The 20156-nt window shown below is 36.8% G+C and overlaps 1 protein-coding gene across 5 annotated transcripts in view; it reads right to left on the reverse strand.

The window, feature by feature from the left end:
• The window catches only part of LOC131349275 (phospholipid-transporting ATPase ABCA1), a 160837-nt gene that overhangs the window by 91072 nt on the left and 49609 nt on the right, over positions 1-20156 (reverse strand). For all 5 annotated transcript variants that reach the window (XR_009204058.1, XM_058384830.1, XM_058384828.1 and 2 more), the window contains exons 12-14: positions 15088-15285; positions 10419-10615; positions 6956-7132 (exon numbers count right to left, since the gene is read on the reverse strand). Coding sequence is in view for 4 of the 5 variants with exons in the window: in XM_058384830.1 (XP_058240813.1) it covers positions 6956-7132; positions 10419-10615; positions 15088-15285 (572 nt within the window). In the remaining variant the exon portion in view is untranslated. The remainder of the gene's footprint in view (positions 1-6955; positions 7133-10418; positions 10616-15087; positions 15286-20156) is intronic.

Raw genomic sequence — 20156 nt, forward strand, 5'->3', positions numbered from 1 at the left:
CTTTTCTCCTCATCTCACTCGTTCTCTGTCTGCGAGCTCACTTTGAAGTGTGATTTGTTATGCGAAACATCACTGTTACAGCACACCACGGTTCTTTAAAAAGACACTCAATTACTGATGGAGGGAGAAAAGGCAGCGAGGCAGGAGAGACAGAGATACACAGAGGTTTGGGGCTGGTCCTTAGGGAACATAAAAGACACTTAAATATTATAGCACACACACGTGTTAATTGTAGATTAGCGCAAGTCCTTTGGGATGGAGAGAAAACTATTTAAGAGATGAGAGGAACTTATTACCGAGTACCTTATCCCCCCCAATAGAGCTCTACACACACACACACACACACACACACATCTTATAGATAAACTGGGAAAGATAGATACACACTATTAGAACATTTATTTATTTATTTATTTATTTATTTATTTGTCTTTTTTTAGTCTTTTTTATTTTTGACATAATTTTCATAATTTTAATTCTAACTATTTTTTTTCCTCTGTTTATTGATATGTGTTATATATTTTCTTCCCTTTGCTACTTGTGCAGGTAATTCATTTTTTTATTACAACTATTTTTGTTCTACTTATTTATATATTCTCTATATATTTTTTTCCCTTTTCTGCCTGTACAGGTAATTCCTTTTACTAACTTTTTTTGTATTTATTATTATTATTATTATTATTATTATTTTTTCTTTTTTGTATTTTCTATATATTTTTTATATTATAGTCTGTTGTGGAATCTTTTTTTTACACCGACAGTGTATGTTTTCGCTGAATAGAAGTCATGTGTGTGTGTGTGTGTGTGCCTGCAAGGTGTCATCCAAACTTTCATCCATACCCCAAACTTTCCAAAATAAGCTTAATGAATCCTGCTTATTATTCACAAGCCAAGCGAGCAGACGCCTGTGCGGTCCAGCGAGACCCGACATTCATCTGAATAAACCATACCTTAAGAAACAAAAGAACATTTCGCAGACTTATTGTGGGAGGACGAGGACGAAGCAAGTTCGTTTTTTGAACTCATCATCTCTCGGATATGGTGCGTCACGTAGCGAATGCTTTCTGACGGGTAGGAAAAAGCAATGAGACGCCCAAGTGCCTTAAATTACATTTGAATTTCAGATGAGGCATTTTCTCAGGAACTCTACATGTTTACACACGGAATGACAGAGAACACAATTCCAATTTTATTCTCTCTCTCTCTCTCTCTCTCTCTCTCTCTCTCTCTTTCTTGTTTCTTCTTTGTGTATAATTTATGAACGAAATGGCTGTTTGGGAGCATTAATAATTGATGCTGGCCGGCTGAGTCCACTGGGACAAGAAGGGAAAATGGCTAAGGGAGCCGGAGGATTGCTCAGTTTTTATGCTCTCTATTCATCTTTGGTTCTCCTTCTGTCACATGCGCAGGATCAACGTGACCTTGTTGTTTAGCAGTGGCCGCTAAATGGAGCCGGAGAACTGGGAGAAAGGAGGGATTTGTTCTTCATTACCTGTCCATCATTCCCGTCTCGCTGTCCTGCACTGTCTCTAGAGGGATCGGAAGTGCATCATAAAAATAAATAAATAAATAAATAAATAAAAAGACAGAAAAAGACTAAAATGTCTGTCGATAGCAATGTTACTAAAGATCATTCAGAATGTCAAGAAGAAGTGATGGGAGCTGTGTAGTAGGATTGGCAAGGACTACAGATGTGTTTTATCTTGTAAAATAATGCATGAGCATCAAAAATTTCGCTTGTGTAATGGACTCCAGCAGGGCCCAGTGAAACGCCCTCTCAGCAGGCTCAATTGATCTCTGTATGAGATCATTTAACACTGTCATGTCAATGTTCCAATTTAAAGATCACTAGGATATAACGGCAGATGAGCACTGCATTAGAACTGCAACACTTGCGGGGCAATGGGGTGTAATGCAATGGCATTTTCTGTATCTGTATCTGTTTAGTGCTTCAAATTTCCTTGGATTTAAAACCTGAGGTGGGCGTGGTTTAAACAGGACGTTGCTGTCGTTGCTGTTATCAGTGTTCTGCTATTTGGGTTGTAAGAGATTCTTATTGTTTTTTATTCGTACCTCCCTGTGATCATTTCTAATGAGTTTAATTCATCCTAATTCCCCAAATGTAAAAACATGTGGACTAATTGACCAACCCTGACCAGTCTTGTTTGCTGTCTTTGTTTCACACATAAGCTTCATATTTGCTGTCAGAACAGAGCAAAGTAAAAACTGCATACTTGTACAGATCTCCAACACCTCAAGTCCTCTTGGTGATCCAGCAGCAGGATCCAGCACTCTCAGTGCCGTGGTCCAGGTTTGATTCCCAGGCAGGGAGCTAGCCCAGCCACTAAAGAATGTAACTCTCAGTGCCGGTCCCAAGTCTGGATAAAATGTGAAGGATTCACCAGGATGTGCATCCAGTGTGAAACCCGTGCCAAATCGAAACATGTGGTTTGAATGATCAGCTGTGGCAACCCTGAACAGGGAGCAGCCAAAAGAATAACAACAACAACAACCTCCAGTCTCAACCAGATGCTGTGTGAACATTTCTGGCAGGTTTTGTATAAACTTGAATTTAACTTAAGTGCAAGTGTTCCTGTGGGACTTCATGGAAGATCGTAGTGGATTTTTTAAAATCATAAAACATATATAAGTCAGAAGATGTAAATAACCTGTGTATAGAATGTCAAAAATATATACCTACATACACAGATAACACACAGAACTAGAAGTATATTAAAAAGAATATATCAATAACAAATAAAAATAAATAATAATAACAAATATATACTGTATAAATAATGAATGTATGGAAAATTAAACATATATTGAAATAATGTATACAGAACGTACCAAATCGTAAAAAATAATGCATATGAAATGTTAAAAATCATAAAAACAGCGTATATAGAACATCAAAAATAGGCATTTATAAAATGTTAAAAATCTCTAACACAAGTAATCAGTTTTGGGCTACAACAACGCTAACAAGCTATTGTTCATTTTTGCTGAGGTAGAATCCAGTCCAAGAATAAAATCCGTGTTATGCTCAAAGATCCAGCAGTGACTTGTGCCATTTTAACTCCAAATAATCTGCTCATACCTCATCAGTTCATTAAGGCTGCTTTGTTCTCACAGGCTATTAAATGACTCCTGACACGCATGGACGTTGCAAATCACACCCCATTCATTCCAGTACTGTACAGTGCCAGAGTGGATATGAGTGACGCAAATGCATTCGTTGCGTATTTGCAGAAAGCATCGTCGAGGACCGCTCGCATCTCAACCTTTGTTTGATTTACCGGCAGCAAACAACTCACTTTAAGATGAAATGTACTCCATCTTACCCAATTCAGTTGAGCTAATCTTGAGATAATGTTGCTTCAAAAGGCCAGGGGCAAACAAGCATGGCATGAGATCTATAAAACATGATTTCCGAGCCCCTGTGTGCTACGGCTTAATCAATAAACACATTATCACTGGTGCCAGATGCAATGTGATCCTGCACTAATGTCTTCATTGAGCTTGCCGTCAATGAAACCAAGCAAACCAGATGGACGCCTTGCACTGCCACCCTCTGATCCTCCAGTCCCACCATCTATCATCTCCCAAGATCTCTCAGGGTGCAAGGAAGGTACACATCAAGACTTTTCTCTGTTCTGGCACCTGGGCGATGGAATGAACTCCCCCTAGATGTCCGAACAGCTGAATCACTAGCCGTCAAGGCTTCAAATAACCTACCTCACACTAGCACCTAAAAAAGCCTTTGTGCTTTTCTTGTGTTGAAGTCTTCCACCAAAGAAGTCTCAGGGTTTTGATACCAAAAGTAGACTTTATTGAGATTCGACAAAGACGAGCTGGTCTACAGAGCAAGTGTTGAACTCGGTCTCAGCAGACCCTTTTGTACCATTTCAAGACCTTTCTCTTCCCTTTTTCAAAAACATCTAGTTCCCTTCAGCTGACCTTCAACTGTGTTACAGTTTCTTTCTGTTCCATGGTCTAAAAAACATGTATTTGCACACACACATCCTGGTCAGCCAATAGTGGAATAACTGAAACACAGCATGCCTTGATTATTCTTAATTATAATGACGAACCCACATGTTTTGTTCTTTCAAATATTCTACACTTTTTGTATTTCCTCCTAACAGAGTTTTTAAACTGATGCGGAACTGAGAGGTTATAATATTAGTAAATAAATAAATAAATAAATTAAAAAAACAGGAAAAAAAAACACTGTACTGTATATTGGATTAAATTAGTCATAAATAAAATTGTTTTATCTCTAATTTTACAAAACTATTTTATTCTTTTCTTTTCTTTTTAATAAAAAAAATCATTAATCTTTCCGTCTCTCTTGGTTCCTGGTTATGTATGTTAGCTGGTACCCTGGGGGCAGCCGAAAGATCAACAACAATTGTATATATTTTCCCTTCGATTTCTCTTTTTTCTCTCACTGTAAATATATCGACCCGTCTTCTGTATTTACCTCACTTGTCTTTGTGTCAGATCACTGGCAGCGCTTTTCACAGTTAATCTATAAGTTTTTTCTTTTTTTTTTGTTTTCTTTTTCCAACCTCTTGTGTCTCCCTCATAGTGTTAGGCCAACTTAAAGGACGTAACAAGCATAAAATGTACATAAAAAAAAAAAAAAAACCTAGTTACATCAATATTATTGTCAGTGTTAGTTTGTTAAATTAGCCTGATAATAGATTGGGAATCTTGTCTAGCTAGTACCAGAGAGTTATCTTTTATTAAAACTCACTACAAATATTTATCTCTTCTCAAATCAATGAAATGTCTTTACTTATTTTATCTTCTTATAAATTGACAAATTAATCATTTTCAGATTATATGTGTTATAAAACCTATTTCTATAAAATAACAGTCATTTTTTCCCCTTGAAAGTTGAATGACTAATATATAGCATTGTGGTATTATTATTATTATTATTATTATTATTATTATTATTATTATTATTATTATTATTATTATTATTCCTAGAAAGACCCTAATATTTTTTTTTACAGCTTGTCACAAATTATTTATAATTATTGTCACTGATCAGATTTGATTATATTTTACAGGATATTTTGAACAGTATATAACAAAAAATATATATTAATAATCTCGCCAGCGAGCTCGGGAATATTGGCTAGCTAGCATCAGAGACTTATCTTATTAAAGCTCACCATAAAATATTAACGTTTGTGTTGAATTAAACTCGCCTTCAGTGATTACAGTGAGTTTTAAAGATGTTACTTATTACGGTATATCATATGAGATCATTCGTAAAATTTCGTCGGACTGTGTGACAACAGCGTTGTTCTCCACATCAGGTTATCTTATTACATGATAAAGAGTTGAATGCTAGACCTACAGTTAAAGCAAATTATTGTATGTTGTGTAAAAGAAGATTGCTTGTGAAGGAAATGGAGTGACATAAACAGAAACATTATCGAGTCAAAAACAATAGAATTATTTATATTTTTTTTGTATTTGCAGCTGTCTTGTGAGTTTAGCATCGCATCTTATTTTGCCCTCCTGTTGTTTGCTTTTATATGAGTGTCTTCGACAAATCTTCAGACATTCTTGGTCATTTCTACACTGTGAATTGTGGCACTGTGATTTTTCATTGTCAGAGGAAAAAACAAACAAAAAATCTGCCTTCACAGAGTACAGGGTTTTGCCTTCCTAACCTCTTCCCCTTATCAATTGTGTCTAGATCAGCGGTGTCCAATCTTATCCTGAAAGGTCCAGTGTGGATGCAGGTTTTTATTCCAGTTAAAGCAGGAGCCACACCTGATTCCACCTGTTTAATCAGTTCATCTTGGCTTTCAATAGACTCAGGTGTGGCTTCTGCTTGGGTGGAATGAAAACCTGCACTCACACTGGCTCTTTCCGGATAAGATTAGACACGCCTGCTGTAGGTAACATTTCAGGATACATTTTAGCTTTGAGTTTAGTTTTGTTGTGTCTTCTTTATTGGCTTATTTGTCTTGCACATTTGTTTGTTGTATTTTTGTATTTGTGACTGTCATCTTCTCAAATTTTTTGTTTTGTTAAATATCGAATTTTTATTTATTTATTTATTTATTTATCTATTTATTTATTTTGTTTGTTTGTTTGTTTGTTTTAAAAAGCACATTTTTTTATTTTTTTGTTCCTCTACTCGTTGCATTCTACAGAATGTTAATTGTTATATTTTGTAAAAGAAGGAATTCATTTATTTATTTGATAATGCAGTAAGAAAAATATAATAATCTTCTCAAATCTGATGCTTTTACTTTTTTCTTTTTTTTTCTTAGGAAAAATATTTAATTTTCGAAATTGCAGTTCATAAGAACGTTATAAAATCTATTCTTCTTTAAAATAACAGTAAATGGAAAGTTGAATGATTAAAATATAGCATTGTGTTATTATTATTATTATTATTCCTGTTAAGATAAATGACCCTAATATTTCATGGGTTATCTGTGTCACTGGATCAAATAATTTATAATCATTGTCATTGATTTATTTGACTATTTTTTACAGGATATTTTAAACAGTATATAGCAAAAAAAAAATATCAGTAATCTCATCAGTGATAAGCCATGAGAGGTTTCCTCTGTGTTTCTCCTCCATTTTATCAACGTTGATTAAACAGTAGACTTTAATATCAACTACTGACATTTATATACCCAGGGAATGTAATGACCAACAGAATGTGTGTGTGTGTATGTGTGTGTGTGAGAGAGAGAGAGAGAGAGAGAGAGAGAGAAAGAGAGAGAGAAAGAGAGAGATATTCATTTCCAGTGGGAAATTTGTCCCTGTTTAGAATGTGTGAGTAAAATGCCTCTGTACAATAGGCTTTATTGAAGTAATAAGTCACACACCCACACACATACCCTTAATGCACCCCAACACACACACACACACACACACATATACACAGCCAAGCAAAATGTGTACTCACGCGTCATCTACATAGCAGGGATAAGGCATCTGCTGCACATAGACGCCCAGAGTTTGCCTGACCCCCGTCTGGGTCTGGATGATAGCACGGTCCAGCATGTCCTGCAGATACACAAAGCCTCCTCTCACATAGCGCAGATCGTTAAACGGGTTATCACGAGCCGACGGAAACCAGGACCTTCAATTAAAAGAACCAAACACATTAACAAAATGGAGTTGAGTGTAATATCACAAACAAGAGGCTTTTGTAAATGAATTCTTTAAGTATCATGTTGTGGATGAAATATGAGATAGCTGGCTTATGTGAGGAAAATAATATCATTTTACTGTAGGCACATAAAAAAAATGACATAAAATCATTCTACTTCTTCATCCTGCAACCTGTGTGGAAGAGGAAACCCTGTATGTCAGGTGCTATATAGGATACAAACCCCAACTATATATCAGCCATAACATTAAAACCACTGACAGGTGACATGAATAACATTGATTACTGCATTATAATGGCAGCTGTCTAGGTGTGGGATATACAGTTGAACCTTGGTATGTGGATGCTTTCCCTTACGAATGTTTGGCTTAAGAACTGAAAATTTGCAAGAAATTTGCTTCGGCATACGAATGAACCGAACTGAACCCTGGCTAAATTGCACATACGTCCAGGAGCCGTTCAAAACGACAGTGGAAAGCCGAGCGAAGCTGACAAATGTTTTTCAGTCAGTGAAAGCTGTTTCGAAACCGTCAACCCACGATACCAACGTTGCCTTTGGCATGCGTTCAAAAGCTACGTGATTTTTCAGATTGACAGATTGGAGGTGTGGGTGGTCTGTTCTATTTTTAGCCCAAGCTTGGTGGCATGACTTCCTGTGAGGAGCCTTGACATGGAATGCTTGGCTTGGGTCAGTTCTTTGTAAGCAGCCATTCAGTTTGCATACACTTCGTATTGGTCATATTGGTCATATTTTTTGGTGGCTGGAGGGAATTATCTGCATTTAGATTATTTCTTATGGGAAAGTCGCAATACAAATTTTTGCCTGAAGTCAGTGGAGGCAGTCTGATGCTCTGGGCAGCATTCTGCTGGGAAAACTTGGGTCCTGGCTTATATATGGATGGAACTTTGACATGTACCACCTACATAAACATTGTTGCAGACCAAGTATACTTCTTTATGGCATCACAAGGGCAGTGTCCTCTTTCGGCAGGATAAAGTGCCCTGTGAAAATTGTTCAGGAATGGACTGAGGAACATTTACATTTCTAGCATTAGCCCTTATTCAGAGCGACTTAAAGTTTATCCCATTTTTTATTCAAGTGAGGGTTAAGGGCCTTGCTCAAGGGCTCAGCAGTGGCAGCATGGTGGACCTGGGATTCAAACTCACAACCTTCCCATCAGCTTTAACTTCTAAGCTACCACATTCCATGACAAAGTTCAAAGTGTTTACATGGCCTGCAGATTCCCCAAATTTCATCGAACATCTGTGGAATGTTTTGGAAAAATAAGTCTGATCCAAAAAGGTCTTGGATCTGCCTCTACCTTCTGGGTGCCAGATTCCACAGCACACCTTCAGAGGTCTTGTATCGTATCACACAATCTGGCAACCTACACAACATTATGCAAATCTTCTGTCTTATGTGAATATAAGACATGCTTTACACCAGCTGGAAATTTCACTATAATAACCAATTTAATCACTGCACTCTTTTGATAGACTTTTTTAGACATTTTTTTTTCTTTTTTCTCTCAGTATAGACAGCACAAGCACAAAGCAGCATGACCCAGAGCAAGTAAATGTTTTCTCGTCTCGACCAAGGCTTCCATTATTTCGTGATTGTCTGAAGTGTTTGAAAAAAATTCCCAGAATACGCATGCAAAGATGAATAAACACAGAGACCGACAGTGGTCAGCGCTTTCCAGTGCAAGATGGAACATCGATTTTGAACATCACATAGATTTGTCCTGACAAGAAAAGATTAGACTGTCCTTAGATTTGTCAAAACAAAGGTGTTCTGAGCGACGTTTTCAGAGCGTGAAGGAAAATGAACTTTGGCTGTGTTTATATAGAAAGGATTTTGAGCGATTTAAAGTCATTCTGAGAGCAAATTATAAAATGGAATTTTCAATTATTTCTTAAATATTATTTATGCAATTTAATTCTTGGAATTCTGTTAAAGAATAACAGTAGGTTGGGGTATGAAAATCAATGGTGTGGTGTTATGCAGCCCAAAGAGAAGCTAAGTATCTGTTCAGTCCAGAAATGTTTTCAGCAATTTCAACTTATTTACATTTACATTTCTGGCATTTGACAGACAATTTTAATTTGAATTTCTACATTTATTTATTTATTTGTTTGTTTGTTTGTTTAAACAGGTATTTATTTATACAACTGAGCAATTGAGGGTTAAGGGCCTTACTCATATTTGAACTAGGATGAGTTATTCACGAGTTATTTATTATAAAATGACACACCATCCATTTCTTAAGCCATTTATAGCTACATTTAATGTTGCGGAACGTTCATCAAACATGTTACTTCCTATAATTACTTACATAATAGCAGCTACAACAAAAATGCATCTTGTCATGTTACTGTGAATCTGCAAAAAAGCTCAAACTCCTCTGTCCTGAGACTTTCCCATGTCAGCAAACATAAAGTTATAGCTTTACCCCTGACCTTTACAAAGTGTTCACAGCAAGAAAATGACAAATATGTTGTACATAAAATATTTCCTAGAAGATAACAATAAACTAAATACAAAATTATAAAACAAATTTCTAGCCATTTTCATTCACTGCAGTTGTCTAGATCTTTTTATTGATTGATTGATTGATTAAAAATACAAAATGATTTGCCAGCATAATAAGAAAATTTTAAGATTTTTGGGTCTGTAAATGTAAAGCTAAATTAGTAATAATTTCTAGAAATATGTTAAATAATCTGATATTTTTCTTATTAAATAAAATACTAGATAAGTTTGATTATATTCAAGGTTCTTCCACTTACTTGACTTACTTGAATTTATTTTATTTTATTTTATTTTATTTTATTTTATTTTATTTTATTTATTTTTTTTGTATTTGTTTGTTTGTTTGTTTGTTTGTAGTTTTGCCTATTTATGGAGATTCCTTCCATAAATGGCAAATAAGCTCTGAAAGTTGTTGCTATAGAAACACTAATGTATTAGAATGCTCGTGTTAATATAAAACGCCTTCTGACAAATCAGAACTGAAAATTCAACAGCAGTGTGGTCTAATTTTTTAACGGATTATTAAATAGTTTTTTATGTATATATGGCAGCTTTAGAGTTTTCAAATCACAAGTCTTATGTCTATTAAGATAGCTATTACTGATCTATACGAATATACATATAAAGCAAATATAAAGCATAGACTCCTGTCTGAAAGTATTTCTGTTAAAGACTGAATTTTTCTGAAAATAACAAAGCAAATAATCTGTCTTTGTCACACACCTGTCTTTAATCTTATCCGTCCTCTCGGTTTCCTCGACGTCCATCCGGATCTTATATCTGACGAGTGATGGGCTGCTTGAGTCCAGGTCTGTAAAAACCACTCCAGCCCAAAACCTCTCCTGATCCAGCAGCTTGAGGGCACGTCCCACTAAAATGCTCTCACTGGCCATGGCTTCAAACTTGTCCAGATCGAAGCACTGGAACACACACACACACACACACACAGTGATCACACATGGCCCCTATAGAAACAAATCAGCATAACGCTGTGTTTACGTTGGGACGGAAGAAAGAACAGCAGATGAAGAAGATGAATGGCCACATGGATAGACAGAGCAAAAGAGTGATTTGTAGGTGTGTGGTCCAGTCTCTCATCTGATTGCAACTTCTATCCACTCTGCCTTTCTTTCAGCTCTAATGAGCCGTCATGGGTGATGGGCCAAGGCCAGAGTACTGCAGTGTGTCTAACCAATATCAGACAGAACACAGCGCAACTGACATGCACACACTGAAGCAGCAAACTATCAGCTTCAATAAGGCCCCATGGCAGCATGTTGGAGGTATTGCACCACTCACATTAGCTACTTCTCCTGCACTCAGTGGATTCCTGGTGTTCAAAGGGCAAGAGAATTCTTCTGTTTTTGCTTTATAAGTTAAAGATAGATAGATAGATAGATAGATAGATAGATAGATAGATAGATAGATAGATAGATAGATAGATAGATAGATAGATAGATAGATAGATAGATAGATAGATAGATAGATAAATAAATAAAAAAAAGCATTTATTATTTTGTAATTAAAGCCCCTCCTCCTCCAAAAAAAGCTCCCAAAATTTAAAGATGACAAAAGGCTCAGTGCTGTTATTCCCACTAAGTGAGATTTCAGCATTTTCAGCAATAGTCAAGGTGCCAAAAATATTTTAAACCAGTCTTTTTCATAGAAAAATGAATGTCTTCAAATTTTAATCCAGCACTTTTCCTGTCCCTGTTATGAAAATGCATTTTTCTGCACACTTTACTGCGTTTTTTGATTGGCACTGCTGCAGTCAACTGGGTGCAAGAGCAGGGTCAAAGTTGCAATTCATACTGTGGAGCTCCATAAATATATACATAGTTACTGGGGTATTTATATCGTATTTATATAGTTTTCATCAACAAATTAAAATGGGAATTTACTGCTAATGAAAACTACAGCATTTTTAAGCTGGAGATGCAGTATAAAGAAGATAATAAGCTTGATGCAACCTACACACATACTTCTTAGACTCCTACAGTACAAAATACACTCCTACATACTGCATATACTCCTACAGTACAAAATACACTCCTACATACTGCATATACTCCTACATACTGCATATACTACAGTACAAAATACACTCCTACATACTGCATATACTCCTACATACTGCATATACTACAGTACAAAATACACTCCTACATACTGCATATACTCCTACATACTGCATATACTACAGTACAAAATACACTCCTACATACTGCATATACTCCTACAGTACAAAATACACTAATACATACTGCATATACTCCTACAGTACAAAATACACTAATACATACTGCATATACTCCTACAGTACAAAATACACTAATACATACTGCATGTACTCCTACAGTACAAAATACACTCCTACATACTGCATACACTCCTACAGTACAAAATATACTCCCTAACCATAACCCCTAATCTCTAACCACTGCATACACTCCTACACTACGAAATACACTCCCTAACCATAACCCCTAATCTCTAACCACTGCATACACTCCTACACTACGAAATACACTCCCTAACCCCTTATATTAACTATGCATACACTCCTACAATACACTGCCTAACCCTAACCCCTGCATACACTCCTACAGTATAAAATACACTCTCTAACCCCTAACCTTAATCAATGCAATACACTCCTACAGTACAAAATACTCTCCCTAACCCTAATCCCTGCATACACTTCTACTGTATGAAATACACTCCCTAACCCCTAAACCCTAACCCTAACCACTGCATACACTCCTACAGTACGAAATACACTCTCTAACCCTAACCCCTAACCCCTGCATAGACTCCTACAGTACAAAATATACTCTCTAACCCTAACCCCTAATCCCTGCATACACTCCTACAGTACAAAATATACTCTCTAACCCTAACCCCTAACCCCTGCATACACTCCTACAGTACAAAATATACTCTCTAACCCGAACCCCTAACCCCTGCATACACTCCTACAGTACAAAATACACTTCTACATACTGCATACACTCCTACAGTACCAAAACTTTGAGTGGAACATGAGCAGGAATCATGTTATTTCAATTCAATTCAATTTTATTTTAATGCTTTTATTAATTTGAATTTTATTTTAAATTAATTGTCATTTTTATTTTATAATCATTTTATGTATTACAATGCTTTTAACCAAAGCAGCTTTACAGAAATATAAAAATTCAGAATAAAAATGATTAACTTTAAAACATAAATGCATATTTACCCTAAAGGAGTGAGTCAGAGGCGACGTTATTTCATATCACATTTAAGCGCATGTGTAAATCTAAAATCCTTCATTGTCAGTGCTTGTGCATGTCATATTCTCCGAGAGGTGGGGCAGCAAATTATCCCTCTACTCTTATCCACTATACTGCACACCTGCTATTGAATCCCTTCGCCAACAAATTCGCTTCTCTATTCAAATAAGCTACAATTTGTGAATGCATGACCTTGTAGCATTGCCTTAAAGCACCATTTAATTAGTTCATTTTCAAAGTTTCTGTTAAGTTGGTTCCGCTCGACTTATTCTTGAATTCATTTATATATTCCTAAATGTTATATTCAACTATTATTCCTAATCCCAACCTCTTCTCTGGAGTTTTTGATTAAAAAGCAGAAGCTTTCTTTATCCTACTGCAATGTGCAATTTGGGATCAATTACACAATGTTTTGTGATTGCAGTTATAATCATGGTTCTAATTGGACAAAACAGAGTTGCTTTCCAAGCAGAGTGTTTGGTTAGGTAACTGTGGGAAGCAGAGCCTAGCAACATACAGGGCAAGAAAAAAACAGACTGAGAAAGAGAATGATTGAGAGAATGGCCTCCAGTCAGAAAGCACCACGGGAAACCACAAAGCGTTGCCGAGAAATGTGTAATGTCATGGTAACAAAGCAAAGGAGTAATACTAGCACCGCTTTAATGAACTGAAACTTCCTGTTCTCTGTGACGGAATAGTCTTTCTTACTTATCCTACTTCCTGTACAGGTAGTCTCCTTTCCTAATTTATGTTCATTTTGTTAATGCATTTTCAATGGCAGTTGCCTTTTTGACTATTTTAATAGATGGCATTCCTTTTTTGGTATGGCACGGCAATCCATAAAAACTTCTCCAATGCTCGACCGCGACAAAGTTCTTCCGTTCAATAAGGCCATTAATTTAATCAGAAATATGAATTACCAGTACCATCAGTGGCGCAAATGCCATCCATCACAAGAGGGAGAAATATGCAGATGAAAAATGGAAAGAAATGAAAATGAGAGGCAAACATGACAGGGAAATGGAAAAGACATGCGTTGGGGGAATACAAAAATAAAAACGAGCATATTTACAATTGCTTCAGCAGGCAAAATGGTTATATGACCAAATATCATGCGGTGTATCAGTGGGGGTGCTGAGAGAAGTTTGCGCAGTTGTGTACACATTTATGAGAGCGGATAATTGAGGGCTGGGGCTTCAGTTCAATTATGCTCTTGTCACTTCCACGTTATTTCTTTTCCATTTAATGCAGTACCCAGGAGGCCTCTTATAGTCCTCTTTCAAGATGTGAACACTGAATGAAAAGAGCACATATGACCATACTGGTCCTGAAACGCTATCATCCTGTTGACTTGAAAATCACTCATACTGAAGGGGATCAACCACACTACCTATCTGAGTTCTACCACTGTGCTCCTGCTGCTCTACCACTCTCTAGTGTAGTTTTGCTCTAGCCTTGCTTTGGGAGAACTACCAATCTAAATTCTCTTAGAGACCTACTCTGCAGAGTGTAGTGCCAACCAAACTCCAAGATACCTGCCATTAGAAGGAGTCTACCACTTGCCATGATCCTGTATACCTACAAGAGTTTAATACCTACCAAAGTTTTAGAGACCTACCACTAGCAACTGTTCAGCACCTAATCATGGTCATGGAGATCTACTAACCAACATTTCTGCAGATTTTTAATCATGCAATGGTCAGCTCCAGCCCTGTTCCATGTGATCTGTAACCTTGTTGGGTTTAGCTTCAATGTTGTTCATAGAGATTGCAATGGTCAGCTCCAACCCTGATCCAGGAGATCTGTTAAATTCCTCTCATACTCCTGAACAATACATATACTGAATAATAGATTTAGTCATGCTTGAGTTTTACCACACTGCAGCTCTCATATTTAGAAGTCCATGAAATGTAGATGATCTTTGGAAGTTTAACATGCCTAGCATAGAACATTTCAGATTTCTCCCCATACACCACATATCAACTTCTGAGGCCAGATTAAACTTTTATAGCTCTAAAATTTGCAGTAGAGTAAAAGTACATTCTGTTTTAAATCAGGGTTGAGAATAGAATGAAAGAAAAAGCCTGGCAGGTATAAACAAACATAGTAAGACTCACCTCCATGACTTGCGTGATGAGTCTCGCAACCTGACTGGTGATGTTAAAGACATTTCTCCAGTCGAATGATGGCATCCCTGCAGGCCGGTCCTTTTCATCAGCGTTGAACAGAAAATTTGCGATAACTGCTGAAGACAATCTGGTACCATTCAGCCACTGATCAAGAGCTGCCGAAAAGAGTGGGTTCTCCAGCAGAGCCTTGAAGAAAACACAAAATGGAAAGTGCCATTTAAGATATATACAAGCTTTTCGTGTTTAGATTACCCTGCAGGGTTTTTGCTCCAGTACTTGCTTGAGAAGCTCAACCACATAAAACTGATTAGCTCCTATCATGCCTACCACCTACCACTATGAGAATTTACCCTCATCCCTGCCTCTGAGGATTTACCACTCTGCAGATTTTAGATATCTCTCACCATCCTGATTTTGGCTTCTACCATGCTAAGGAGATCTACCAACACGCAAAGGATTTCTACAAACCTCTACCTGAAAGATACATTTTCATTCCTACATTTTTTTAGCTCCAACCCTGCTCCTGGATACCTGGCACCACAATGGCTTTAACTACTTCTGTGCTTCAGGAAAACTACTTTCAGTGGTTTTGAGCTACAACCATGCTTCTAGAGATGTACCAGCATGCAAAGGTCAGCTCCAAAGCTTTTCCAGATGACCCAGTCCTAACTCTAGAATTGGAAATAAACACTACGATTCTCCATTTAAGTTAAGTAGCCTTTACTGTCACATATACATTACTGCACAGAGAAATTCTTTCTTTGCATATCCCATCCTTGGAGGATTGGGGTTAGAGCGCATGGTGAACCATGATGCAGCACCCTTGTAGAGGGGTGTTGGGGGCCTTGCTCAAAGGCCCAATAATGGCCAGATAAGTGGTGCTGGGGATTGAACCCTGATCTCCTGAACAACAACCCAGAGCCTTAACCACTTGAGGTACCACTTCCCTAGCTCATGCAGTTCTACCAACCTAAGAGGTAGTATCTTGCTCGGGACACTCTGTCACATTGTTAGCTCCTACCATGCATACCACCTACCACTAAGAGAATTAATCCTAACCACCACCCCATAGCATTTACCACCCTGCAGATTTTAGATCTTTATCACCATCCTGATTTTGGCTCCTACCAACATGCAAAGGTGAGTGCCAACCTTTTCCCAGTTGATCTAATATCCTGTTGTGTTAATTTCGAACAACAGACCAGGAGATCAACTCTTTACAGCTCTCCATTTCCAGCTCATGTAGATCTACCACCCTGAGAGATAGGAGCTCTGACTATTCTTATAGAGCACAACCATACCATGTTTAGTTTTCTAAGATCTCGACCACTACTTGTTCAGTCTGATTCTGTTCTAACGATCAGCAGAACCTTTAAGGGAAAAAATGCAGAGTAGTATTCATGAAAATCTAAGTAGCCCGTTGGAGTAATATGATTTTTTTTCTTTTCAAAAGAAATGAGATCGTGATTGAGGCAGTGACATTATTCCAATAACAAGAAGAAATATATAGTTACTCTGAAAGAGTAGAAGTGTAGAAGTCCATCTGTTACTCACTAATCTACCACCATTTGCTGTGCCTTTATAAGCTGTCTCTTACTTTCTTAAATTCTTTCTTTTGCTTCACTCTGCCTTTCTCTCTGCTCTGTAATCAATTAGCGACATTAAGCTAGATGGCAGTGTTTCTCTTCAGCACAGGAAGAAATAAACAGAAATAATGGAGATAGTCACTGGACACATACACATGCCTGCAGACTCTCTCTCTCTCTCTCTCTCTCTCTCTGTCCTATTCTTTTTTGTACATTCTGTTCACAGTTTTCTCTTTTATCAGTCCCTTTTATATTTGCTACAAGGATACAGCTGGATTCCAACCATTTCTCTCTCTCTCTCTCTCTCTCTTTCTCATACACATACACACACAGATTTACTCATCCATACACACACCCGCATACCAGAGTGCTCAGGTTTATGACATTACCAATCCAGCTGCCCATAAAGTGTATGACTTAATGAAAAGATCTACTAATTTAAATGCAAATCTTCCTGCAGTTTCAAGTGTGTGTGTACGAACAAGCTTGTCCATGATCCTATGTGTCTGAATAAGCAGAACCGTGTAGAACAATGGTCCCCTTGCCTAATTGCTCTGCCCACACATGCGTTCGAAGAAACGTAGAGGATTATAATCACACGTGCTAAGAAGACATTTATTGTATATCTACTTTCAGAGGTATTTTAACTGTGGACATTTTCACAGAGCAGCTTTAAAGGAATATAAATATACAGAAAATAATTGATAAAAATTTAAGTTTCAATTTATTTTGATCATTAATGAGCAAACCAGAGGTGACAGTGGCAAGGAAAAACTCCCTGAGACAATATCAGGAAGAAACCTTGAGAGAATTAAAAGGGAACTTGTCCTCATCTAGGTGAAACCGGATATTGTGATCATGAATAATTTCACAATTGTACACTATATAGTCAAGAGCAATTGTGCAATCTGAAAATTTTAAGACTTTTTTTAAGACTAGGAGCATTACAGTAATTACTGAGCTCATTATAGGTTTAACATTAATACTTTTCTGTTGAAGTTATCAAATGTTCAATGATGATCATGGTCAGTTATATATCAGTGGGCAAACAGTGATTAAAGCACATAGATGTTTGGACACAGATGTTTTGAGTTTGGTTATCTCCTCATCCTGGCACCTGTTAGTGGGTGGGATATATTAGGCAGCAAGTTAACATTTTTTCCTCAAAGTTGATGTGGTAGAAGTAGGAAAAATGGGCAAGTGTAAGGATTTGAGCGAGTTTAACAAGGGCCAAATTGTGATGGCTGGACCACTGGATCAGAGCATCTCCAAAACTGCAGCTCTTGTGGGGTGTTCCCAGTCTGCAGTGGTCAGTATCTATCAAAAGTGGTCCAAGGAAGGAACAGTGGTGAACCGGCGACAGGGTCATGGGCGGCCAAGGATCAATAATGCACGTGGGAAGCAAAGGCTGGTCCATGTGATCCGATCCAACAGACGAGCTACCGTTGCTCATGTTTAACATCACGTGGATGGCCGGGTGCATGTGCTTCGCTTACTTTGGGAACAACAACTGTATGTTGCTTTGTGAGTTGCTTATAATATTCTATAAAATTCTCTATATGGCATGTTGTGTTACGTTGTTATACTATGTTACACTATACTGTGTTATGATTTCTTGCTTTGCTTTATGCTATGTTGCTTTACATTATAATAAAGTTATACTATAATTTATGTTACATATAATATGTGTATAACATTCTATAAAAATATACAGTATTCTATATGGTCAAACGTTTATGGATACCTGATTATAACATTTGTATGTGCTTGTTGAACATCTCATTCCAGATTTACTCCCCTTCATGTTATAATAACCCCCACTATTCCTAGAAAGATTTCACTTGATTTTGGAGTGTTGCTATGGAAATTTTTTTCCCAAGAGCATTAGTGAGGTCAGGCACTGAGTTTGAGCAAGAAAGCCTGAGGTTCAGTTCCCATTCCAGTCCATCCCAAAGGTGTTCATTGGGGTTGAGGTCAGGGTCTGTGAAGGATGTTCAAGTTCCAATATTCCAACCTTGCCAAATCATGTCATTATAGACCTTGCTTTGTGCATTGGTGCATTGCCAAACTGGAACATATTTAAGGCCTCTTATTTCTAGTGAAGGGAAGTTGTAATGCTCCAGAACATAAAAACTTCTACAATTGTGTGCTTCAAACTTTGTGGCAAGAGTTTGCAAAAGAACCACGTATAGGTGTGATGGTCAGGTGTGTACAGAATTTTGGCCATAACAGTTCAATATTCAGTGAACATCTGCAGTTCTAGATTTTTAAAAAAAGACTGTTTTGAATACTGCTTGGTTTTATTTTATGGTTGTTTAAAATAAAATCTGAAAGGTAAACTTGTTATTGTGGACAATTTTTGAGCTAGACAATATTTAAGGTGCAATTCAAATGCAATTACAATACATACCCTCATTTGAAATCGGTTGACCCATGGTCAACGTTGTCTGTAAAAAATATGCTTCATTTGAACTCTTTACCTGTATTAAGGTCACATATTTCATTAAAAGCTTCTAATATGTGGTATTTTCTTTTCAAGAGAATTACCTAGAAATTTTCGGCTTTGGGTCTTGAGTTCCTGCCTTGAAAGAATTGAGCTTAAATGCTTAATGCTAATCTCTTTTCATCCGTTCATCCATTAAATTATTCATTATTCTTCTGTAACAGCAGAAAGGGGAAATATGCTTCACCGAAATATCAAACACGGTTTCAATGGCGCAGGCAGAGCTACCTGTAGAAGTGACCCAAATAATTAAGGCACCATTGAGAAAGAGGGTCAGGAAGAAAGCTATTAACACTGAGAGAAATCTCTACAGGCAAGAGAGCTGGAGTGAGAGAGAGAAAGAGAGAGAGAGAGAAGAATAATTAGAAGAAGAATTAAGACCGAGGGAATAGTCTTGCATGTGTCTCTAAAGGTTATGGTAAGGGTAATGAGTACTCTGGCAACAAGCACTACTGACTCACCATCTCCTCGTTCAGGTGGAAGGATGGCAATTTATGTTCTTCTCCCATCCCATAATAATACAGTCACTATGTTACCAGTAATACAATGTATACACAGTTTTGTGTCTGACCAGAAGTCTAAGGCTTCTAATAAATAACAAATATACATATTACACAGTCAATATTTATTTCTCAATATTTTTCTACGCAGTTAATCTTGCTTAAAATTCTTTTTTTTATATCTTTATATGATTATAATTATGTTTATATTATTTTTTGTTGTGCAACAATAGACCAAGATAAATTCCTTGTACATGAAAAACAACAGTACTTGACAATAAAACTGATATAATATAATATATAATATAATGTATAATAATAAAACTGTTTCTGATAAATATGAAATAAATCCTGAAATTACGGATTGGTTTTTTAAATTGTTTGATTATTTCCTTTATATTTTCTATTGTTTTAAATTTTCATTTTTAATTAATATAAGCCATCAAAAATCGTGTCAGGGATTTCTGA

Source organism: Hemibagrus wyckioides, linkage group LG29, assembly GCF_019097595.1.
Source record: "Hemibagrus wyckioides isolate EC202008001 linkage group LG29, SWU_Hwy_1.0, whole genome shotgun sequence".
Classification (NCBI taxonomy): domain Eukaryota; kingdom Metazoa; phylum Chordata; class Actinopteri; order Siluriformes; family Bagridae; genus Hemibagrus; species Hemibagrus wyckioides.